The sequence below is a fragment of the Dendrobium catenatum genome, unplaced genomic scaffold (assembly GCF_001605985.2).
Source record: "Dendrobium catenatum unplaced genomic scaffold, ASM160598v2 fragScaff_scaffold_40, whole genome shotgun sequence".
NCBI classification, from domain to species: domain Eukaryota; kingdom Viridiplantae; phylum Streptophyta; class Magnoliopsida; order Asparagales; family Orchidaceae; genus Dendrobium; species Dendrobium catenatum.
The window spans coordinates 102209-128296 of record NW_021318502.1 but is presented as its reverse complement, the minus strand read 5'-3'; the positions used below and the strand labels follow the sequence as shown (position 1 = coordinate 128296).

At 33.4% G+C, this 26088-nt stretch overlaps 1 protein-coding gene across 5 annotated transcripts; it reads left to right on the top strand.

The window, feature by feature from the left end:
- Positions 1-923: 923 nt before the first annotated feature.
- LOC110095343 lies at positions 924-15757 on the top strand. 5 transcript variants are annotated; one of them, XM_020820958.2, is made up of 5 exons: positions 924-1051; positions 1140-1248; positions 7241-7466; positions 7551-7618; positions 15425-15757. In XM_020820958.2, exons 2-5 carry the CDS (start codon positions 1195-1197, stop codon positions 15599-15601), a joined length of 525 nt encoding a protein of 174 aa, XP_020676617.2. In that variant the 5' UTR covers positions 924-1051; positions 1140-1194; the 3' UTR covers positions 15602-15757. The 5 variants fall into 5 exon arrangements, with proteins under 5 accessions (XP_020676617.2, XP_020676765.2, XP_020676545.2 ...); XM_020821106.2 differs by having other exon boundaries at positions 945-1051; positions 1146-1248; XM_020821030.2 differs by having other exon boundaries at positions 960-1056.
- The last annotated feature ends 10331 nt before the right edge of the window (positions 15758-26088 follow it).

Here is a 26088-nt window from a genome sequence, read left to right as displayed (position 1 = left end):
CTATAAATGGTTCAATTCTAGCCTCACATATAGAATCTTAAATTTGAACACTCTTCTTCATTAAAGTTAGCATTTTCATAGGCTTTTCAAGAATACCAAAAACATCAAATTATATAAATTATTTTATTATCGCTCTTAACTCAATGTGTGATTTGAATAGTGAAATGTCTTTCTACACTATGGTTAGAATTGACATCTACATATATAGTAAACCAACTTAAATGAATCAATTCCATATAAAATAATAATAATAAAAAAGGGGATGGTTCGAATCATGTTAAAGCCACATTCAAACTATATACGACCCACATTTAAATCAATTTGAGAATGATTTGAGCAAGTCTGAAATATGGTTTTAACATAATTTGATTATAATTATAATAGTTAATGCCTCATCTAATATGTTTTATGGTTTAGATTTTAGAGTGTGAAGATGGTTCAAACAAAGTTGAAAATCCTATTATGAATTTGCATCTTTTTTTTTTAAACCAAGGTTCTCTTCTAGTCTCCTTTCTATTATAACCTTCCACCGCCGTCAATGAAATCATTCAAATAAAAAAAAACTAAAAATATAACATTACTTACACTTACACAAAAGATGTTTGGAACTTAGAAACCATCACTATTGAGCTTTATCATAGATTGACAACACGTGCTAAGAGATTGCCAAAAACAAATGGTACTTGAAGGACATTTGAGCATTTTTGTTACTCAAAAGTTTACATCTAGAGTGAAGGAATATGCCTTGTATTTTATATGCCATAAATATTTCAATATGTAGTTAATCTAGATTTTTTTTTTCAAGAAGATAAACACCAAATATATTTGAGCAATTAATATATAGTATTGCTCTAAATTTTTTTTAAGATTTAGGCTTATAATTTTGTTTGTTTGTTTGTTTTAAGATTTAGGCTTATAAGTTAAATTTCAATTCCAAATAAAGTTCTTAAACTGGCATTAACGGACTGCTCTAAAATTTCGATTTTTTTTGGTGCCGTGCCACTCTCCACAAATTCTAGTCAACGGATTTCCAACGAAGGATCCGAAGACCGTGGCGTGCTTCTTCTCGGAAACCCTAGCCTATGTTCGTCTCTTCTTTTTCTTCTGCTTCTTCTTCACTGTTTGAAATTTCTTCGCAGGTTCAGATTATCGCGTGGAGAATTTGATAGACTGATAGCATTCTAGTCTTCGCGAATGGCGGAACAGGAAGACAATAGGAAGGAGCTACCGGGTCCTTCTCAGCCTCCTGTAATATTATTATGTCCTTCATTTATTTCACCAATATTTTCATCTACTTTATTTGAGCTGCATCTAAACATCATAGTTGTTCCCTTGTAGTGAAATTAATGCTTCGCATTCCTTCTTTCTGAGTTTGTTGAATTGTTTATCTCCACATAACTAATTCTTAAGTGGGTTCTATTTTCTATTTTGAATGTATGGAATATTCGAAAGACCAGAGCTTTGGAAAAAATGGAAGGCAAAGGATTTAGCTTGAGGTTGAGGGGTGATAAAATGCGAACTCCAATTTCTTAATATGCGAATCTTATGATATAAATAAATAAATAACTTAAAGTTTGTTTCATTCTAACTTATTGAGATTTATGGAATATTTGAAATTCTTAATGGATGTTTGGCTACAAGCAGGATTTAGTAAATCCTTTTTAATCCGCACTGAATCTAATTGTGTCAATTAATCGGATTGTACTATTGCCTCGAACTTCAAGTTTATTTCTCATGCTCGCTAGTGGGGGTGCGGGGGTCCTCCCCCATGCAACCGAAATTTTTTTCCATACAATTCCCCAATGCTATGTACCCAAGTGCTCTAACGCTGCAAAGTTTGCTAGGAGAAAAGATAGAGAGCGGAGCGCCACAACACTATTAGGCTGGCTGGAAGTAGAGCGTTGAGCGTTGTAGCTCTCCAAATTGACGCCATAGCATTTTGAGGTGGACTTGATAGTTTTTTTTCTTGTTTTCTCAAGGGTGGGATCCCTTGGTGATATATAGAGGTTTATCTCATTTGTTTGTTTGTGACAACTGTGTAAGAGTGATAGAAGCAAATAGAGAGTGAGAGAGAAGAGAGATTGGTACTTATTTCTCCCAATTTTCATAGTGAATTTCTTGGTGTGGTGTGCTTTATGATATTTTTTCTATTTTAGATTTTTGTTTTAAGTTAAACTCTGATGTCATTTACTTTCCTCCGTATTCTATTTTTTCTTGTTTGTTTCGTTGCTTGATTTACTTTCACATCCCCAACAACTGATATTAGAGTCTCGTTCATCTGTTTGAGTGGGAATAATGACTGACGAAGCAAGATACAAGATTGAGAAATTCAACAGTTCAGACTTTGCATTCTGGAGAATGCAAACTGAATATTTGTTGTATCAATAATTGTATTTACTGTTGGAAGGAATCACCAAGAATTTGGATTCTATGATTAAGTACGTGTGGGAGGTTCTTGACCGGACTGCACTAGGTTTGATTCGACTTTCATTTTCTCATATGTTGCATTCAACATTATAAATGAGAAGGCTACAATCAATCTTATGGCCGCACTGACTACGATATATGGAAGTCATCAGCCTTAAACAAAATGTTCTTGATGAAAAAGTTATTCAATATGAAGATATTGGACAACACTCCAATGGTAGAGCACCTGAATAATCTGATTATTGTGATGTGTCAATAAAGGTAGATCTAAATTAAGGAGAGGTAACTCTACTTCAGGTAGAGAGAAAGTTGTGTGTTAGAGCTCTGGTAAGAAGAGTTCAAGGATTGTACAGTTCCAAAGAAGGGCAATGGTGGACGTCAAGATAAAAATCACTCCGCAAATGTATCTTCAGAAGAGCATCAGTCAAATTTTCTGATTTTATCTCTAGATAATCCTGAATCTTGGGTTATAGATTCATGTGCTTCTTTTTATGTAAGTCCTAACAACAAGGTATTTAAGAATCATACTCAAAGTAATTTGGGTAAAGTGTATCTGGGTGACAACATGCATACGACATTATTGGATAAGGAGATGTTATCAAAATGCTAGATGGGTCAATTTAGAGACTAAAGAATGTTATGCACGTTCTTTGTCTGAAAAGGAGTTTAGTTTCTGTGAATTATCTTAAAACTCAGGCTATATGACATTATTTACAGGAGATTCGTGGAAGACGACAAAAGAAGCTATGATTATAGCTCGTTGTAGTATTGAAGGCACCCTGTATATTATCAACAAAACATCAGATTTTATTAGAATAACTGATTCAGATGTTGATGGACGTCTTTGGCATTGAAAGCTTGGTCATATAAGTAATAAATGTATGCATTCACTTCTTACTAGAGGAAAATTTCTTGGTTTAAAATTTATAAATTTAGATTTTTGTGAAGATTGTATATATAGCAGGAAACATAGGATGAGTTTTTCAAATACTTGTTCAAATGTTAAGTCAAAGAATATTAAGTTAGTGCATACTAATGTATGGGGTCCTATTCCAATTACTTCTATAGGAGGATATTTGCATTTTGTTATTTTTATTGATGACCACAACAAAAATGTATGAGTGTACTAATTAAAATACAAGTTAGATGTGTTTGATATTTTTAAGTGAAAGACCATAGTTGAGATTGAGACATGTTTGAAATTCAAGTGTCTCAAATCAGATAATTGTGATGAGTACCGTGATAAGAAGTTTAAGGAGTATTGTGCTTTGAATGAGATCAGGCATGCGTTCACTATTTCAAGAACACCATAGCAGAATGGTGTTGTAGAGCGCATGAATATAACTATTATTGAATGTGCTATGAGCATGAGATTACATGCTGATCTATCTAAGCAGTGCTGAGTAAAGATAGTGAATATTGTAGTTTACCTGATCAATCATGGTCCTTTAGTTTCTCCGAATGAGGGATTACCTGAGGAATCCTAGAGTGAAATGGAGGTAAGTTTATCTCACCTCAAAATTTTTATTATTCATCCTATGGTCATGTTAATGTAGGATCTAGAAATAAGCTTGATCCAAAATTTATCAAGTGTACATTTATTGATATGATTCAGATGAATTTGGCTACAAATTTGGGGATTATTTGAATCATAAATTCATAAAGAACAGGGTTGTCAAATTCAATAAAAATGAGACTCATGAAGATTCTTTCAAATATATTGAGATAGAAGATGTTGATGATGATCAAGAAGACAAAGTTGATGAAGCTCATAGAGTAGCTCAGACTCCTACTATTGAAGTTAGGAGATTCACCAGAATCTTAAAGCCATACGAATGTACTCTCTTTACCTATACTATCTATTGCTGATAGATAATGGTGAAGCATAGTGCTATGATGAGGCTATTCAAGTTGATTATTTAAGGAAATGGGTGAAAGTCATGGATGATGAGATGCATTCACTTGAGTTGAATCAAACTTGGGATTTGACATAGCTACAAGATAGCAAGAGAGCACTATAGAATAAGTGGGTTTACAAGCTGAAATAACAACTTGATTGTAGTAAGTGTTATAAGGCCAGACTTGTAGTAAAAGATTTTCAACCGAAGGAATAAGTGAACTTTACTAAAATTTTCTCTCTAGCGGTGAAGATGACTACAATCAAAATTGTATTGAGCAAAGTAGCAATGGAAGATTTACATCTAGAGTAATTAGATATAAAAAAAAGTATTTCCTCATTGTAACATTGAAGAAGAGTTGTACATGGTACAATCTTAGGGATATGAGATCAAAGGGATAGAAGTGCAGGTATACAGAAGTTTTCTCAAGCTGAATATGTTGAAAAGGTGCTTCAAAGCAAAGCCAATTTGCACTCCCTTGGGTTGTTACTTTCAGTCATCCAAGGAATAATCGCCTAAATCTAAAGCAGAGTAAGAATAGATGGAGAGGACTCCATATGCTTAAATAGGTGAAAGTTTGATGTATGTTATGATTTGCATAAGATCTGATATAGCATATGCAGTGGGAGTAGTTAGCAGATTTATGGTAACTTAGGTAAACTTTATTAGGAGGCAGTTAAGTGGATTCCCAGGTACTTGAAAGAATCAGTTGACAAAGCTCATAGCTTTGGAGGTGCATGGATTAATCTACAGGGTTATGTAGATTCTAATATTGCTGGAGATCTTGATGGTAGGAGGAGCACAACATGTTATATCTTCACCATAGTTGTTAATGGCGCAAAATAGCGTGCTATGGTGCTCAACGCGGTGTGGCGCACATGCGGCGCCATTTTCATGGCGAGGTGCATGTGTTTAAAATAGCGCGCTATTTGCGCCCCATGTGAGCCATGGCGCACGGCGCAAAATACCGCGCCAAATTGTTTAAATGTGACGTCAACCTCTTAAAATTAAAAAAAAAAATGCTCGGTACCGCTAGGTCGAACCCTGCTAGGGGGCAGCTTCCCCTTGGACCCCCGGTAGCCTGGCATATTGTTGTATTCATCATATTTAGTAATAGTTGTTAGTGTTAGTCTACTTCTTCATGAGTGCATGCTTTGTATAAGTTTTCTTCTTGAGTGCATGCTTTGATTGGGGGATATTGGACTCTATAGGAGAGGAGGAAGGGGTGAGAACTTTAAATGTGAATTCTCGTCTCTTGGACAATATTGTTGTGAAATGTAAAGTTTGCGTCATATTGGACAATATTATTTTATATTCATGCTTATTATTTTATAATTCTTATATAGTTTGCGCCATGTTCAAAATGGCGCGCGCCGCGCCGTACGCTATGATCCATGGCTCCAAAGGGACCTTTGCGCCATGGTGCGTCATTCGCCGTTAACAGGTATGATCTTCACTTTGGGAAAGATTACAATGAGTTGAGTTTCCAAGTTACAGAAGATTGTTGCGCTCGCAACCACAGGAGCTGAGTACATTGCTATCACTGAGGCGAGCAAGAAAATGATTTGGTTATAAAGTTTCTTGGCAGAACTTAGTAAAGAGCAAAGGAATAGGAAGTTGCATAGTAACGGTATGAGTGTTATTCATCTAGCCAGGAATGCTGTATTCCATAACAGAACCAAGCACATCCAGCTTCGGTATCATTTCATAAGGTCATTTTTGGAAGATGGTCAGTTATCTTTGGAGAATATACACACGACCGAGAATCCTGCATATATGTTGATAAAGACTAACTGAAGCTGTGTAGTTTCAGTTAGTCTTCATTAAGGAAGAGAGCAAGAGTGAGTCACACTACAATTATTATGATTAGTAATGCAGATCGGGAGAAGGATTGATCGCAATCAGTTCTAAGTGGGAGATTGTTAGTCGTTGTGGAATCTAATTGTGTCGATCAATCAAATTGTATTGTTGTCTTAGACCTCAAATCAGATTGTATTTTCCTCCCCCAAGCACTTGAATTTTTTTTTAACCGTACAATGCCTTGACACTGTGTACTCGAACATCTCAGTGCTGCAAAGTTGTTGGGAGAAAAGATAGAGAGCAGAGAACAACAACACTCTAAATTCAACGCAACAACGTTGTCAGGCAGTGTTGAGCATTGCAATGCTTTGAGGCAGACTTGATAGTTTTTCTTTATAATTTTTCTCAAGGGTGGTGACCCTTGGTAGTATATAGAGGCTTTTCTCTTTTGCTTAGTTGTGAGAATGGTGTAAGAGTGATTAGAAGTAAGGAGAGAGTGAGAGAGAAGAGAGATCTATACTTATTTCTTCCAATTTTCCAAATGGATTTCTTAGTGTGGCATGATTCCGTGGTTTTTTCTCGATTTTAGATATTTCCATGTTAAATCTTGGTGTCATTTGCTTTCCACTGTATTCCTTTTTTTTTGTTTTTTCGATGCGTGGTTTACTTTCACATCCGAATAATCTTGGGGGCATTGATTTTTGAAAATTGTTTGACATGATAGCTGTTAAATTAGGTTAAATACTGGTAAAGTGTTTGATAGATATTTTCATGGTATAAGATTTACATGAAATAAAAGATGAGGCGCATTGAAGAGAAGTGGCATAAATCTCTTAAACCCTGCTTCCCTAGAATTTACTAAACCTAGGATTTAACCCAAAATTGGAGAAATTGATATTTAAGTAGACAGTACAATTTATTTTGCTCAAAAAGCTGTTTGCCAAAATTTAGCTTCAATCCTGACTAAAACTTGGCTTAATCATGTAACCCAACAGCTCCTTATTTCAGTATTATTCAAAGAGTCGTGAAAATTTGTGTAACTTGTTTACTCAATTCTTATTTTCCAGTATGGAAATATATGTGACTAAAATTATTATATATTGTCCTGTGGCTAGTTTCTTGAAGTTCTATGCAAGAGCTGCGGTGAAGTTCGGCGTTTTGCAAGTGGAACAGATGCTGGGTTTGCAGTGTATTTGATAAATAGTAAGCTAGGTTTTGGAGTTCCACCAGCTCTGTACATTGAAGCTGCTAAAGATGGGGAAGAATCTATTAGTTTTGGCCCCAAAGCAGCACTGGTCAATTATGGTGAAGGTTGGAAATTGCAGACTACTATTGAAGAAGGTGACTTCCTTTAGATTTGTTACAATGTATTTTACTACTGTATTATCTTAGGACTTAAATAGATTAACTGGAATGCCATCGCAGTCATGAAAGAAGGCTATGAAACAGCATCTCAGACGCAGCAGATACCAAAGCAAATTTTAAGTTTGATGGTAAGTATGATATCATTGGTTTATATTGTCAATCTTTCCCATTTCAAATTTCATGCATTTCTTTGTATTGCTTAGTCTAACATGGCTTTTGTTCTAGACTAACAGAAATTAGAGTTTGTATAATCTATGTTGAAATCCATGAGTCCGACCTGACGTTTTGACGCTTTCAAATATTATTGATTAGATCACTTTTTGCTCTCCGTTATATATATATATATTTCTTTTGTGTGCCACTAACATTTCCATTACAACATACACTGAATCAAAGAAGCAAACTCAAGAAATTGCGACATTGAATCTACTTAAATTTGTAACAAGAGTCTGTATTTTTATTTTTTGAGTGTTTTATGTAATTAGATGTATGTTGGCAAAACAACTGAGCACACACTCACGAGTGAGGATAAAAATTGAACACATGAATTCTCTACTAAATTGTACTGTATGATCCCAATCATATTGTACGATCCCAATCGTACTAGACGATCTATTAATCCATAAAATGAAATCAAGTGTTTAATTAAATTAACTTCTAGCATAACTAATTGTATTGTACGACCGGAGTTCGTATATGATAATCAATTTTTTTCATAAATTCCAACCGTTGAATCTGATTTATCAAGTTTAGGCAATTTTGAATTTCGACCTAATTGTATTGTACGATGCTTAATGAATCTTGCCTAATTTGAATCGTTGATCATGCAATCGAATCATGATCAAATCTTGATTGGCAATCTTATTGTATAATCCAAATTGTCCAGTACGATTTAACAGAACTTGTGGTGGATGAACTTTGGTTCATCCTGGACGATCCTTAATTCGATATAGCTAATTGTTCTGTATAGTTACTTATCGTTCAGTTCAAACTTATAGAATTCAGAAATGAATGTTTAAATAATTGGATAATATGATGCACACTTTGTATTATACGATCAGAAGAACCAACTTGAAAATTAGGATTTGATTTAAATAGCCCAACTTAAGTGTTTTCATGTAATGAGAGGAGATGCAAGTGAGTAGCCTGAGACGCTTTTTCTTCTGAGGGAGAGCTTTGGAGAGGGAGAGTTATCTCCTTGCTTGTGAGAGTGTCTAAACTACTTCGGAGAGAGAGGAGGTGAGGTTGAGAGGTAATCCTTGAGGGAGTCAAGGGGTGTGTGAGGGAGTCGCACAATTTTCCTCATCGGCCTGCATCTTGGGTCCTTCGTATTGTGGTTTTGGAGCTCTTGGACAAAAGCTCTAGGGAATAAGTCTTTAGGTGAAAGACTTGAGAATAGCTGAGGAGGCTAGGGGAATGACTTCTTCATCATTGCAAGGAGTAGAAATGGGGAGCGACATCTCTGCCATTGCAAGGAGCCAAAGGAGGGAGCAGCATCTTCGCCGTTATGAGGAGCAGGAGGGTTCAGGCTTTTCAGGAGAAAAAGCTTTATGAATGTCATTCTCCACCTAGGAATGAAGAAAGGGTTCTCTACCTTGCTGAGTATAGAATGAAACAACAACAACATCAAGCCTTTGTCCCACTACGTAATAAAATTTTTAAAGCTTGACATATAAATGAATAAACTTGAACATTGATTTAGTTGTTCATTTATGTTTGTGGCATACTTGTTTGTTGTTTAAAAAGTAAATTGCTAAGAGCTTGAGATGATTTAATTACTTTTTGTTGATTTATTATGTCTTATTATATTCTACGCACTACAAAAGTTTATATATTACTAAAAGAATAAGTGCAATGAAAGTATTAAGATGAATGGATTAAAATCTCATTTTTTTTAATTCATCAAATATTAGAAATAATGTGAGTGAATTATTGCCAAATTTGTTAAAAAATTATGAGTACATTTATTGTTAATAATAAGGCATTTGTTTAAATTATAAGCATGCTATATACAGTTTGCTAGGCTTGAATATAGTTTCAATGCAACTCAAAATTGATAAAAAATATTAATAAAAAAGCTTGAACAAGATTACCTTGATATGAAATAAATAAATGAGCTTTAACAATATAATGCTTAGTTCGACTCAATTCATTTATAACCCTAGTGATGATTATAGCATGCACTTTTAAAAGTGCTGAACATAATAAACCTGGGCAGTGTTTAGTTAAAAGTAGTTTATGCTATAACAATGTTCCTGTCCATTATGTCTCCATCATATTTTAGGCATAAGCTTTTTGGTCTCACAGATAAGAATGGTTGTGTGACGCCCCAGGCATTCATAGTGAAAGGATTCGTCGACAATCTTGATCAACCATCACTTCCTACTCCCTTGCTCTGACATGAAATTGTTAACCACATATAATGAGCTTCAAAAAGCCCAGCAGGTCACCAAAGCCTATAACTGAAATCAAAGCACGGTACTGAACAATATGCATGTCAGTCCATCAAATCCATAACAATCAATTGCAAATGATCAGTGAATCGATGTAGGTACGAAAATCAGTAGTCAATGTACAATCGATAAAATCCATAGTCAGCGGTAGAAGAATCGATAAACGGTAGGAAGAAGGTAGGAAGAAGTCCATAAAGCTCCATGAATCAGTACATACGATAAATCTCGTAAGAATCCAATCAAATCAATAGAGAAAAATCATCGTCTCGATAATAACCGTTAAATCAATATCATATCAATATAATCAATCAAATCAATTATCTCTGGTCAATAACATCAATCGGTATGAAATCATATAAAACAATCAAACCAATACATCACAAGAACGGTTGGAATCAAATCAATACAGTAAAACCTATTCCATATTGATCAATGAATCACATGCAGCAGTTCAATACGGTGTATCAATGAAACGATAATATCAATGAATCAATAGTATCCATGTCCATAGTAACAATAAGTCAATGCAATATCGATATCCATATCAGTATCAGTATCAATGCTTAGTGACATAATGCGAATATCAATGAAATCGTACAGTGACAGTAAATCCGTAAATCCGTCAATAAATAAATTTCAATACAAATCCGTCGATATCAATAAATCCATGAATCCATAATGAGATCAATATGTCAATACCGTACACATGTAATTCAATACAGTAGTCTTACTGAACAAGTACAATCACTGGCTATTAAGGCGTTTTTCAAGTCGATGTATCGTTGTGTCGTTATATCCGTTGACTCAATAAGAGTCGTCACTCTATGCCCGTCGGCATAATAATCTTCTTATGACTCCCAATCGTTATTTCAATGATCAATAGAGGATATCGCCAAACCCTTTTTAAAGGAAAGCCCGTTGGCCCACCATCATGTACAGGTCAAATCAATTTCCAACCAACGATTCAACCAGTCTTCACTTGACTTTCAGTAACAATTTATTATTTAAAATATTAACTATCTAATTAATAGTTTAATTAACATTTATATTATTTTCTAATTAATTATTTATATTAAAATTTCTATTAATTAAATTACATATGTTAATTTCTTCCTAATTACAATTTCTTTCTCTTTCGATAGCCTAAGTCATTTCTACATTTACATCTCTCTTCTCCATTTCTTTGTTGCTGTTCAACTTTGCGTGCTCTTCGTGTGCTCTTTGCGTGAGGAGTTGCTAAAACCCTTCTTCGCCTCCTTCGAAGACGTTCTTTCCAGTTCACCGTTCTTTTTTGTTGGATCGGAAGTAGCGACGGGAGCTCGCTCGCTGTGAAGGTAAATAGCTTTCTCTTTTTCACGCGCTTCTTCAACCAAATCCTTTAAATCCACTGAACTCCAGGGTTTAGTAAATCCGGGATTTATGATAGAGGGAAACGGAGGATTTATTCCGCCATAAAATCTACTGGCTGCTTAAATCTTATTTGGTAGGATTTAGCATAAATCTGGCTCAAATCCTGCATAAATCCTGTTGCCAAACAGCCCCTTAATTTGTATACCAAAATCATTGATACCTATGGAGCCATATATAAACTAAAATGTACAACTTAACTTGAAAAGTAGAAAAATGTGTTACTCGGGAGAATAATTTTATTTCTCTATTTTATTGATGCATGGGTCCAAGCAAAATTAAACGGCTGCTCAAGTGAAAATAATCTACCTGTTTACCTGAAGTCGCTTGTAGCTTATTAAATTAGGCTGCCTAAAAATAGATTGATCGTCTTATGGAGCACTAAGCAGGGATAAATGTATAATGAGAATTCTTAAGTAATTGAGTTAAGACTGATGGTGAGATGATGATTTGAATGAAGTTGAGTATGATCAATTGTTGGTGATTGATCTTTTGCTTTTTTTTCTTTTTAGTCCCATCTCCAATGAAATGAGAATGAAGAACAGAGGAATTTAAGTATAACAAGGTTGACCCAGTGTTGTGTTAGACTGGTCCATTTGACCGGCCCATGCGAAACATGCGGAGAAGTTCCACCTCCTGTACGCCCGATCCGATTGCCTAGGTCTTAGAGAGTTGCTTAGGAAGGTTTTTGAAGGGAAGTTATGAGGGAAATTTCAAAGTATGGGTTGTTAAGAGTTTTCCTTTTGGATTATATGCATTAAATAGTTTGTTTTCCTAGGGTTAGGACATCTTCAATTTGGCTGAAATTTGAGATCTCTTAGGTTTTTGGGCTCTAGCTAGTGGTGTCTAAAGATTTGAGAGAGATAGATCCTCCTCTCGAATAGAGGATCAATTGTATCTTGCTATTTTTCTTCAGTTCTATTTGATTCTTGCAATAAAATCACTGTTTTCTTTGGGTTTCCATTGAATTGGTGAAGTTTTCTCGCTGTTTTTGGTTTTATTGTTAGAGTTTACTTGAAATCATCAAGTACTTCCTAACAAATTAGTATCATAACAGATTTTGGGATTGTTTGAGAGAATTTTTTTGGAGAATAGGGTTTAGGGAGCTGTTTTGTTGTTAGCCGGAAGGGGGCTGTTTTGCTGTTTTTTAGAATTGAGATTCAAATTTTTAGTCCAACAAAAATCTGGGTATCGATAGCGACCAAGAAAGTGGATGCGTTGGAGGAACACTTCAAAGGGGAGATCCGACAACAAATAAAATTTCATATTTACAAACTCAAGTTTCAGATTCAAAGAAAGAAATTTCAGTCATCCATGATAAGATTAATTCAAATTTTTTCATCCTTAGTGAGATGTTGAAGAAAGTGCTTGAGGGCCAAAAAAAAAATGTTATCGGAGGTGAGGGAAGTCACCGACAGTAAGGGAAGTGTAGAAAACCATAAGCCATCAGACGAAGGGAGGATCATGAGGTGGAGATTTTGGAAGGAACAGAAAAAGGCCTCCCCTAGGGCCTATTCCTGGGGAGGAATCCGGTAGAGAGTATGCGGAGAGGCATGAGGGGGTTGGGCATGAGTGGAGGGATGTTAAATTTGAAAGAAGTGGGGCTAAATTTGAAAGGCAAGGACTTGATAATGATCAAAGAGGTGTCAAATTTAAAAGGAGAGGGGTTGAATATGATCGAAGGTGTGTTGAATTTGAAGGGAGAAGATGGGCTTATGATGAAAGGTTTGGGTGCAAGCGAAGAAGGATGATTGACACAATTGGGGGGCCACACCCCCCTTGGGGAATGGGAAATTTTGGATGAAGCAGGGTTGGCGGAGGAGATCTGAGAGTAGGGAAATTGCATATGCCTATTTTTGAGGAAGGGATGCACATGGGTGGATCTAAAGGGTGGAAAGGTACTTTACTGTTAATAGTTCGATGGATGAGGAGAGTTTGACGGCAGTGGCCTATGTTTAGAAGGGAAGACTTTGGCTTGGTACCAATGGAGGGACTTGCGGTGACCCATATGGAGTTGGAGGGAGTTTAAGGATTGCCTGCTAAAATGATTTTGAATCGATATGGGAGGAGACTTCTACGAACGATTCTTCGCCTTGACACAAGCTAATTTATTAATAGAGTGCCGGGAGAGGTTCGAGTACCTTGTTAGTCGATTGGACCGCATTTCTGAGACCGTGCTAGTGGAGAACTTCATGAAAGGACTGAAATTAGAGATCCAGGCGGCAGCTATAGTGATGAGACCTCGTGACTTAGGAGAGGTCATATAGCTAACTCAATTGGTAGAGGATTAGAGACACATCGAGAGAGAAACGGGAGGCAATAGCTCAGTAGGCTCATACAGGATGACCACCACCTTATTGGCATCCAAGGAGCAAATACTAGATACTCTTTAGGGGACTTCAAAGGAGAAGATTGCAGGAGGAAAAACTGGGGATAAATTCAAGAAGTTCTTAGAATTAGAATTATAAGAGAAGAGGGTGAAGGGGCCATATTTCAGATGTGATGAGAAGTATACTCCGAAGTACAGGTGTAGGGACCAAACTCTTCAAGTTTTTACCGTTTGTGATGAAGGTGGAATAGAGAAGGGTGTCGACTTTCCACCTTGCGGACAAGTTGGGTCTTTTGGGGGGGAGTATTGTTAGAGCGGTCCAGCCGATCCTATGGGACCAACTTGTGCAAAACAGGTGGAGAAGTTCCACCTCCTATACTCCCGATCTGACCCCCAAGTTTGATAGAGCTGCTTAGGAAGGTTTTTGAAGAGAGTTTGGAGGGAAATTTCAAAATTTAGAGATTTCCTTTTGGATTGTATGCATTAAATAGTTTGATTTCCTAGGGTTAGGGCATCTTGAATTTGGCTGAAATTTGGGATTTCTTTGGTTTTTGGGCTCTAGTGGCGTTTAGAGATTTGGGAGAGATAGATCCTCCTCTCGAATAGAGGATCAATTGTATATTGCTATTTTTCTTCCGTTCTATTGGATTCTTGCAATAAAATTACTGTGAATTGGTGTAGTTTTCTCAGTGTTTTTGCTTTTATTGTTAGGGTTTACTTGAAATCTTCAAGTACTTCCTAACACGTTGGTGCTCATACTTGATTTGTTATTCAGAGTGATAAAAGATTTTGATAGGATATGCAGATTAAGTTTTAATCATAATGGGTCGCATAATCACTGGATTTTCTTTGAGATTAGTAATCTACATGGACAGACAATTCAAATTTATATTGCACTCATTCAAAATAAATTCAATATTTTTTTTTGACTCATTCTAGTCAAGATATCGTACCGATTTTTGGAATTCATATATGGAGCTTATGTAGCGTTAGCTGTACTACAGGCTTGATTTCATGTTTATTTGGTATACAAACCATCTGAAAAACGATTGCTGTAGTTCTCCACGTCATAAAAGAATATCCTTTTTTGTGGAATTTGATCCCAAATTAGGATTGCAATTATGAACAGCCAAAGTTATATCTGCATCATCTTTTAGTACATTAATTTACTTTCGCTTCTGAACTTAACAAAATTGCTATTGTATTTACTGCATTAAAAATATTGATCCCTCCCTTCATTTTTCTCGTTTTGTGGATGAAAACGAAACCATTTACATTTATGGAATTTTAAATGATTGTTTAGCTAAAAGTAGGATTTAGTAGATCCTGTAAACCCAAATTGGGTAAATTTTGAGAGGGAAAAAATTGAAAAGTGGTTAGCCTACAATTATTAACTTTGTTAAATCATGATAAACTGTCTGGCTTCAGTATTTAAGATCTATGAAAAAAAGAAGTCTTCAAATTTATTACATCATTTTCTTTAACTAATATTGAAGTTGAAATGGAATTTATCAAAATAGTAGGATTTGAAGTGCCCAGTGTTAAATCTTGTATAAATCCTATCTGAAATAAGAAACCAAACAGCCCCTACAAGTGTTTGTATAGTTTAAAATTATTCTAATTACATCAAAATGAAGAAAGTTAATAAACATCAATATTTTAGAACTTCATTGCTAGCTTCTTATTAATATGTTTCAGTTAATTTGGTTGTAATTGAAGTCTCATCTGCTACTCTTCTACTGCAGAAACCATCTGAAAGCAATTATATTGGGAAGCCAGCTGCTGGAACAAGTCCCACGACAAGTTTTCAATATATTGTAAAGATACTGATTGCTTTTTCCTTGATGCTTCTGCTCGGAGGAGCTCTAGTTTTCTTTCTGGAAAATCTCCCATGGTTGATACAGCGAGTAAGCTCATCTTAGGTGAGATTTTATCTATTTGTTTAGACTTTAGACTCTCTTACTGTTGTGTATCTCGTGCTTGTTATATAATGGATTTAATTAAATGATTATAGTAAAATTAGGATTACATTTGTTTTAGTTCAGATGGAAATAAAAAAGGCTTCTTTGCATAGCATGCATTGCTTCTAAAGTTTTCAGTCAAGACGAAGATATTATTGAAAGTTATATAAGCTTTCTTTCTTCAGTGTGATCACACAAGAAAAGATTCAGAGACTGAAAGTTATTGTATTATTGTAAAAATAATATTGAGCACAATCAACATGGAACTACTTATAATTACATTGAATAAAGACAAATTATTATTAAATAAAAATTGCTGTTCCAAGTTCTATCATTGGAATTGACTAAGGAGTATATTCATAAGAAAAAATAGATTATAAGATATTAGTTATAATATAGCTCATTATTATATATAATTAATATGTAAAAAAATTAAATCATAAAAATGATAGAGATAGGGATGATACAAAGAGAGATTTGACGAGAACATGAATTAAAAAAAAAAAGAGTAAAGGCCTGTTGGGGCAACTTTTTTTTTTTTTATCCTTTATTTTTTAGATCACTGTGACACTTATATTTGGCAACAAGAATTTTGCTATTTTTTTTTATAAAATCTAAAAATGTCTTCACCATAATAGTTATATAACTATTACAGAAAGTTGTAGCCACCCTAAGGACTTAAGTGAAGTCTATATGAGAGGATTAAAAGGAAATTTAAATTTATATTCAATCATTAATCTACTTAGGAGCTTCTTCTCTCTTTTTTAGAAGCCTCTCACTCTCTCTTAGAAATACATTACTCTAAGTCTCTTATTTTTTTTCTCTTACTCTTTTAGAAGTGTTTTTTTCTTCTCTTACAAGTTTTTCTCTCCCTCTCACTTTCTCTCAGAAGAATATTTTTCTTAGAAGCTTCTCTCTCTTTTAGAAGTTTCTCTCTTGGGAGTTTTTTCTCTCTCCAACTTTTTTTTCTTTTAGAAGTCTCTCTCTTTTAAATGTCTCTTCTTCTCTCTCTCTCTCTCTCTCTCAAAAGTCACTGTTTATCTCAAAAGTCACTCTTTCATAGAATTCTCCCTTTCTTGTAGATGCCTCTTTATCTAAGAAGTCTCTCTCTCTCTCTCTCTCTCTCTCTCTCTCTCTCTCTCTCTTAGAAATTATAAAATACAAATGGAAATTGTAAAAAAAAATTAATTCAAACTAATTTTTTAAAATGCTTAGGAAAAATTATTACTAGACATTTGTGAGAGAATGTACCTTGGTGCATACTTTTGGTTGAAAATATTTTTCTTGTTGGTTAGACTAGAGAGGGAGTTGATGAAAATTTTAACTTATGTAGGTCAACTTTTGCGTCTAAAGCTTTTCGTTTGAGTAGATCTAAGATTGAATATATGGAAAGCAATTTTAATAGTAATAAATGTTGTGGTGAGAATGTAATATTTGATGATCAAGTCATTAAAAAAAGGAGTGCACTCTTTAGATATCTCTCAAAGCGATGGTGAAATTGATGAGGATATTATTAGTATAATTTAAGTTGGATGGTTGAAGTGGAGGAATGCATCGAGTCTTTTGTGTGATGGAAAAATACCCGTCAAATTTGAAAGAAAATTTTATAAGATGATGGTAAGACCTGTAATGCTTTTGGTGTAGAAAGTTGACTATTAAGGGAGGAGCATAAAATTAAATTAACTGTTGCAGAGATAAGGATGCTCCGGTGGATGAGTGGTTTTACATTTATAGACAAAATGTGAGATGCGTATATATGTGAAATGGTTGGAGTAGCTCCTATGGCAAATAAGATTAAATAGTGTCACCTTCAATGGTTTGGTTATATAAAATTTCAGCTTTCCAATGACTTTGTTAGTAGAGTAGATGTATTTGATTCAATCTATGTTGAGAAAGTAGAGGCAAACCTAAAAAAATATGGTTTGAAATTATTAAAAATTATTATTTTTATTAGATTTAAAAGAAAATTTAACTCTAAATAGAACACAATGTAAAAAAAGAGTTCATATAGCCGACTCAATAGTGCCATAAAGCATTGTTGTAGTTATTTCTTAAAAGAAAGTATGACATTTTTTGTAGTGTAGTATATAAATTAAGTTTGTGTTGCTTTAACTCCCTCTGAACTTGAAGAACTCTTTTTTATAGGGTTGATATTGTAATAATTATCAAGTCGTAGAAGTGGTAAGTTTGACCACGTACTTTTCTAGCCAGTGACTTAGTTCTTGTCTTATGTAGGGCTATCATTTCGTACTGTCACTGAAGTGGTAAGTTTGAGCCTATTTGGGAGGGCCCCTTCATCATAGAGCAAGTCTATAAAGGTGGTGCTTACCTACTTATTGATACAAATGGTATTCACCCTATGCCTGTCATCAACGAGCAGTACTTGAAAAAGTATTATGCTTGAGTTTTGTATGTCGTAGGGGGAGCCTCCCATATCGCCTGTAAATATCCTTATGTATATATACCATCTGAAAGGATTCCTCTTACTTTTCGGCAGTCTGTGTAGCCACGATGATTTGTCCTCTACCACATGATGTTCATTACGCAGAGTATAAGGATATCCTTAAAGGTGATACACTAATACACCGTAGGGATGATTGTGCTTGTGTCTACGCACATCAATCACATTGGTGCTAGCACATATAACCTTCAATTTGTCTCCCCCTTTGCAGGTTTAGCCCCCCCCCCAGTTCATTCGTATGCCCCCCCCCCCCCAGTTCATTCGTATGAGTTGCATGTTGTATGAGATATCAAAATCATTGATTTAGATCCCTTAGAGGATCTGATACTGGGTCCATACCAACCTATGTTAGTCATGAATAGTAATGTTGATACATTATTTGTATATGGTTTCATTTATACATTAATTTGGTTGTAATTTTGCTCCCCTCCCCAAATCATTCACATGAGTTAAATGTGGTCTGAGTTATCGAAGTCAATGCTTCACTTCTTTACAAGATCTTGTATAATTTCTCTCCCCAGTTTTATTCATGTGGCAAATATGGCCTAGGTTATCAAAGCCATTCATATCTCCCTCTCCTTGTGTTTCAATCATTAGAGAACATTTTCATGTTAGGAGTAACTCACGAATATGGTAAACGTTTCCTCTATAATGTGTTAACTTTCATAATATGGGGTGTACCCAATCTATGATTATCAATAGATAAAAAATATATATGAAAAAAAATACGATGATAAAAAATAAAGATGGAAGCTCTCAGTTGAACAAAACTGGTTACCCTTATCACAGTTGGAACCCGACTTTACTCTCCAAGAGCTCAAGTTCCCCAAACTATTCTTCCTTTCTGTCTCCTTCGAAGTGTCTCGAAGAATGCTTCGAGGATGAGCCTGCACTTGTTTTGTTATGATTCTTTATGATTGTAGTTATCTTCTTTAGTGATGTGGTACATCTTGTCCTGGATGTTAACATCATTTCTTCATGGGCTTGGATTTTTAATGCTTAAAGATCATCCCCCTTCTTGCTCTCTTTCTAATAAAATGTTAACGCAAATTAAAAAATTCTCCTCAATCAAAATTTAAAGCCCAGCACATAGAGTAGACTGGGTGCCTCTAAAATGTTTCAGAATCTCAAAGTACCTCGTACTTTTCTTCTTGCAATATCTGAAAATAAGTGTTTAAAATCTGATCCAATCCATAGCTATTAGATTTCCTTTCTCACTTCCCTTGATATCACTCCTCAAAAATCTCTTAAATGAAATTTTTACCTTTATTTTGATCAACACTATTCGTAGGAAATTCAACTTTTCTATAATGTAATTAACTACAAGAGTTTACCCTCATAAGAGATTTAAAATCCATATCAATTTTTTAACTTCAACTTTCCAAACTCAATTAATTTTCTTTGGGAATATCAAAATCAACAATGATTATTATTGTCACATTTGAATGATTGATGATAGGTGATATCTTCTTCTCCTGGGAAGATATATCATTTATCATCATGACTTCGAATATGAAATTAATGATCCTTCACCTAGACTATCATTGTCAAATATTTGGTAGAATGTCATTTTGACCCTTTAGGGTCATATGTAGTTCTTCCTTAAATTTGGTTACGATATTCCAAATGTAGTTTGTAATTCTAAATATGAACTCCATTAAAAAAAAATCTTATTTTCACTTTTCGAGATGGTATGTTTGATTTCAAAATTAAAATTTAAAAGTTAATTTTAAATTTCCTTAAAAATTTTAACTTTTCAAATCCTCTTTTTCAAATTTCAACCAACTTTTCAACAAACAGATATATATATATATATAAGTCATCTAGGTGAAATGTAGAAGAGGAAAGACATTGACATCTATTTCATAAGTTTAAGTCCCCATTATTCGAAGGAGTTATAAGGCCCCAGGTTGTAGAAGATTTGTTATTAAGGGTAGAGAAAATCTTTGACATTATGTAGTATCCAGAAATAAGAGTTGTGTCATTATCAGTGTTCCTATTTAAAGGGGAAGACCACTGCTAAGATCACTTGGAATGAAGTCATTATAGTGTTTAAGATGTGATTTATATCTTTGTCAGCTCAAAGATAGATTCAAGGAGCTTTCATTAAGTTAGAGTAGGGATGCAAGACAATGATGCAGTATGAAGCTGAGTTTTCTGCATTGGTTAGGTATGCTACTCACTTGATTATGACTGCTAAAAAAATGTTACAAATTTTTTACAAGGGTTGAATTTGGAGTTAAGAAATCCATTAATACCACTATAAATTCAAGAGTTTTTTGAGTTATTGGAGTGGGCCAGATTGATATAGATTGATTTGGGGCACATGTATCCAAGTATGAGGTAAGCTTTAGATATGATATCAGCAAGATAAGGATAAGAGATGGTGTAAATAGAATTGAGATAGTGTTAGTGATAAGAAAAGAATATATAGTGAGTTAAGAGGATATGTATCGATAGTATATATTCGTGAATGTGTTCTCCATGAAAAACGACATTATGGTCAGTGCTACCTTTTGAAAGAATAATATTTTTGATGTGGATAGCAAGGACACAAGACAGTGGATTATACACATATAGGAAGAACTGGTTTAAGAGTAAGACAACTAAGGCACACTGAGAGATAGAGGAATGTAAGATCGAGAGCTTATAATGAAATATCAATAAACATGGCTAATAATAGAGCTATTAGTGGCCCTATTGTGCTGAAAGTAATGATAACACCAATAGAACCAACTCTGATGATGCCCTATGTGTATAACTTGTAGTATAGGAAACATCGATAATAGCTTGAGAATTTTACTAGTAAGAAATTTATTTGAATGATTAAACATTGCATCTTTTGCATAAGTGAATTACATGTGATGGACTGAATTGAATGATTGTATGATTTAATGAGTTTCTATTTGATTTTGATTTAATTTGAATTTTGGTCGTATAAATTTATTTTATATCAATTTTTGTGCCTGAATCATTAAGGGAAATGTTGAGGATGATATTTTTGAATGTGAGTAAATTATAAGAACTCGAAATTTTCAAATGATTTTTAAAATGCAAATTTGAATTCTTATTTGCACTACATCACAATTGTGTTATTCCTTTTAGCATTGATGCACTAATTTTAGAGCGCAAATTATTGTTTTAATGTTGGAGCCTCTATCCTACAGTAATTATGGATTTAGCATGCAGCGTTGTGATGCAACGCACCACTCGCTGACCCTTATTTATCTCATCTAGCGCCAACTTGCGTGAGAAGAAACGGGAGAGAGGGGAGAAAAGAAGGAGAGAGAAAGGAACAATTTAGATTTTTATTGTCGATCCACTTCACCACTTTTACACAAAATTCTCAAATAGAGGTAGGTGACTCAAATCCTATCTCTATTTTTAAAGATTTTAATTTGGATCACTGAATTCTTCTCAAAATTAATTTTATAGTATTTTCTCTAGTTTTATGGAATTTCCACCACATAACTTTTATGTGTTATAACACTAAATATTCTGAACAATTTAGCTGGTTAACTTTGAGATTTTATTGGGTAAAATAAAAGTTATGCTATTTTAATTGATTTTTTAGAAAATTTTTTTAATAAATGTGATAAATGATTATCTTAATATTGAGAATTATTGTTAAAGCAAGCATTGAGAATGTATTATGTGATTGGGTATTAGCTAGTCACTATTGATTTTATAATATTGTGTGTGTATGAAACAAGTAAAGGCTAGTTGTCTAGTTGGTTGAAGATTAATAGACCTAGCTTGCACAGGAGGATGGGCCTACAGGCTTTTCTTTAAATATAATGGTTAGGTGTTATCCTCTAGTGATTCACATGATACAATAACTGGGAGTTATTATCATGCTAATGGGCAAGGAGTGATGATTCTATTTAACGAGTCAACATAATCAACTACCTATTTCTAAATACTGGAAAAATTATGATAGCAAAAACTCCTTGTTGAATAATATTAAATATGATTATTATAATGCATGTTATTAATTTAGTGTTATTATTCGACCTGATAGTTATTGTATTGATTCACAATTACCACCATATTATTTTACTCTTCTAATGATTATTGTTCTACTATCATGGTACCGTTTATCTTTACTGCCACCGATTTACATATATTGATATTATTATTGTTGTTATTGATTCACTGTCATTATTATTACTATTGATTTACTATTTAATTATCTATTGATAATGAGCACGTGATTCAAGTATTGAATAAGTGATACACCATGTGTATACTGATTTGATTATATTGCATAATTATGGATTCTAATAATTTTTTATATATTCTAGTTATTGATTTACATGATTTCCCCATTTTTTATTCCATTAAATCTCCATATTAAGTCATTGGTTTATTGGCTTATTAGTTCACCAGTACTGATTTTGTTGTTATCATACTAATATGTTCTGTTGTTTATAGTTTTTACTTTTTTATACTGCACAAAATTTATGATCATAATGATTGCTACCTTTATGAATTAATTCATGACAAGCATATTGCTTCTTTATTGCTCTAAAAAATAGAAATATCATTTTGGTTGCCTACCACGATCAGAGCACTTTTCTCAATTGGAGCGACAAATGAAAATGACGAAAATGACACGGAATGAATTTCCTCTCCTCTCACCCATTTCTCTACTCTTCCTCTCCCGACCAATTCAAGTAATAAGAGGGAATAGCTTGGATGATGATTTAAATGAAATGGATTCATATATTTTATTATTTTTAAAATTATTATTCTAATATAGCACCATGGTGCTAAACTTGCCATCGCCACTATGCTCCCAGCCTAACACCGGGGTGTAACACCCTAAAATATAATTTATAAGAATTATTTATTTTATCTTTTATTATATAACAACCATAGTTATCTAATTTCAAATATTAACAATAAACAATGGAAACAAATTCTATAATTGAAAGATCAATACACATCTATATTCACTGACAAAAAAAAAAATCATATACAATACTCATCAATTATATAATCACAACACATCCTTCCATTCATTAGTACAAAATAATAACTAAAATAAAAAGAAATGGAACATGAGAAATTTGGATTAGTCTCACACTCCTGAATCTTCTGCTTAACCTGAAATCATTTAAACTATATATAATGAGCAAAAAACCCACTATGTCACTAAAATCCTATAACTGAATTCAAAATGCAATGCAAAACTAGTAAAATTGACATGAAGGAACAGAAGAATATATAAATACTAAAATAATACAATATAGAAGCTAGTAAAATAATATAATGAGAAATTAGTGAACCAATATGTGTGTCAAATTGATAAAGCAGTTGTCGTATCAGTACCATCAATCAGTAAAGAAATTATATAAAGCGATAAAATCAAAGCATCGATAAATACTACCAGAATTATATCAATATAAAATCTTATAACAATATATGTATGATATCTAGTTATTCTATATCAATATCAAATCATTATCTTAATCACATGCTTAGTCTATTATATGCTTAATATATTATATGCTTAGTATATCACATGTTTAGTATTAGAACGGTGAATCAATAAGAATAATAGTAATAATGAATTAAGTAGTATTAGATAATATCGATGTCCATGTCAATATGAATATCAATATAGTGTCATCTAAAATATTGGTGGTATTAATAGTAAATATATATAGTGATGGTAAATCAATATAATATTGGTAAAGCCATACAGTAACAAATGTCACATGCATTTTGGTGGTCACACTTAAACAAGTAAGAAGTTTTAGCTATCATAATATTTTTTAGTAGTCGATAATCAATAATCAATAATGATTAGCTCAGTGACTAAGGTCATCACTCTTTGCCCATCAGCATAGTATTAACTCTGTCTAATTCCCAATTATTGAATCATTGTATCACATGAATTATTAGAATATAACATTGAACCACAATGTTTAAAGGAAAGCCCGCCTATCATCCTATATAGATCAATCAATCTTCAACCAATAGGTCAACAAGCCTTTACTTATCTTTTACACATATTGCAGTAAAAGTAATAAATACCATCTATTACACAATCACCGCAACAAAGCGATTCAGAGACCAAAAATTTAGATTTCCCTTTCTCTCTCCTTTTGCATTCAAAAAATAATTATAATTATTTACCACTAAAAAAATTATGTTTTTTAGGCATGACGTCGCAGTGCTCTAGTTTAAACATAAATTCAAAATTTTCCAATTTTTAGCTATTTTTAAAATTCAAATTATTGCAATGTACCCACCTTAAAAAATGTCATCCCTAATATTTTTCTTAAGGATTCGAGCACAAGAATTGATATAAAATAAAGCTATATGATCAAAACTCAAATAAAATTAAAAGCTCATTAAATCATATATTTTTATAATTTATTTCATCATAGGTCATTCACTTATGCATGAAATGCGGCATTCAATCATTCAAAGAAATTTCTTACTAATATAACACTCAGGTTGTTGTTAATCTTCTAATTATTATAAGTTATACACACATGGCATCACTGGAGTATGTCTTATCCATGCAACAAACTACCTCTGACTTCCACTAACAACTCTAACATCATGCTATTTGCCAATCTTTCACTATATGCATTTGCTCCTATAGTCCTCTGTCCTTCAGCCAACCTAGATTCTCCTTCTCTTAAATCAGTTCATCCTCTTTATGAATAATCCATCACCTTGTGTCATTATTGTCCACATCGAAAACACTCCCCAGTCAAAAGGTAGTATTGACCTCCATGCCACTTTCCATAATAGATTCATGCACTAAAATTGTTGGTAGATGCAATCAATTTAGATCCCTTCGAATCACTTTATCTTCTTTTATTATTACCAAAATTTTCTTGGTTCCTTTTTTCTTCATTTCTAATCATCCTTCTGTTTACATCATACCTTGAGCTCTTATCATGCCTAGATATTGGTACTATAAAATCAATCTCTATAAATCTGGCTCGCTCCACTAGTTCAAAAAATTCCCGAATCTAATTATAAGTATTCATTCAGACATTTATACAGCTTGGTACATGTCATGCCCTAAGATCAAAATTGAAAGATTTGTTTACTATATATTTTTAATAATCTACTAGAGATTCTATAATTTATCAATATAAATAAATATATTCAACAAAAATAGTTAAATGACATATAAATTAAAATATTTCACTATATTGATTCTCAAAAATTACATTTATAATAGCAAAGAGATCACTAACATTCAATAATATATTAATGGCTCATAATTACAAAAAATAAAATAAAAATACAAAATAAAAGAAGAAACCTAAAGATGTTTATCTACTTCACTCCGTAGAGTCCTGACCCCTTCCCTAACCCGAAATTAATAAAATCACATAATGGGCTTACAAAGCCCAACAAAAAATAAAAAACTCACTAAAGATTTGAATACAAGATTTATGGAATCAATATGCATGCTCATCTCAATCCATATAATCAATGGTGTTTAATATCATCAATAATTAGTCATTATTGATACGATTCAATCCAAACAATAACAACAAAAAGTAAAAATCATCAAGCTTAAATCTATAAATCAAAAATAGGTGTGAGAATGTAAATACATCAGTAGTCAATAAATTAGTGATCAATAAATCTATATTGTAGATCATGAACATATCATCGATCTTGTCCATTTTGCTAATTATCTATTATATAAAAATAAGTACATGCAACCATTCATTTGTCACTAATTCTTTTCCAGGTCATATCATGTCTGAATTAGGGAATAGCCAAATCATTCTCCACCAATCTTACTCTCTCCACTAACTTTGAAAATTTCTAAATTTTCAGTGGCACTAATAGATGTCTCATTTTATCTCGCACACCCCTAAAAACTATACAACATTTTTCTTCAACTATATTAATCAATTATGGGGCATACCTTGCCATGCAATAAATTCAGCTTCATACTTCATCACTATCTTTTCTTCCTACTCCAATCATATAAAATACTCTT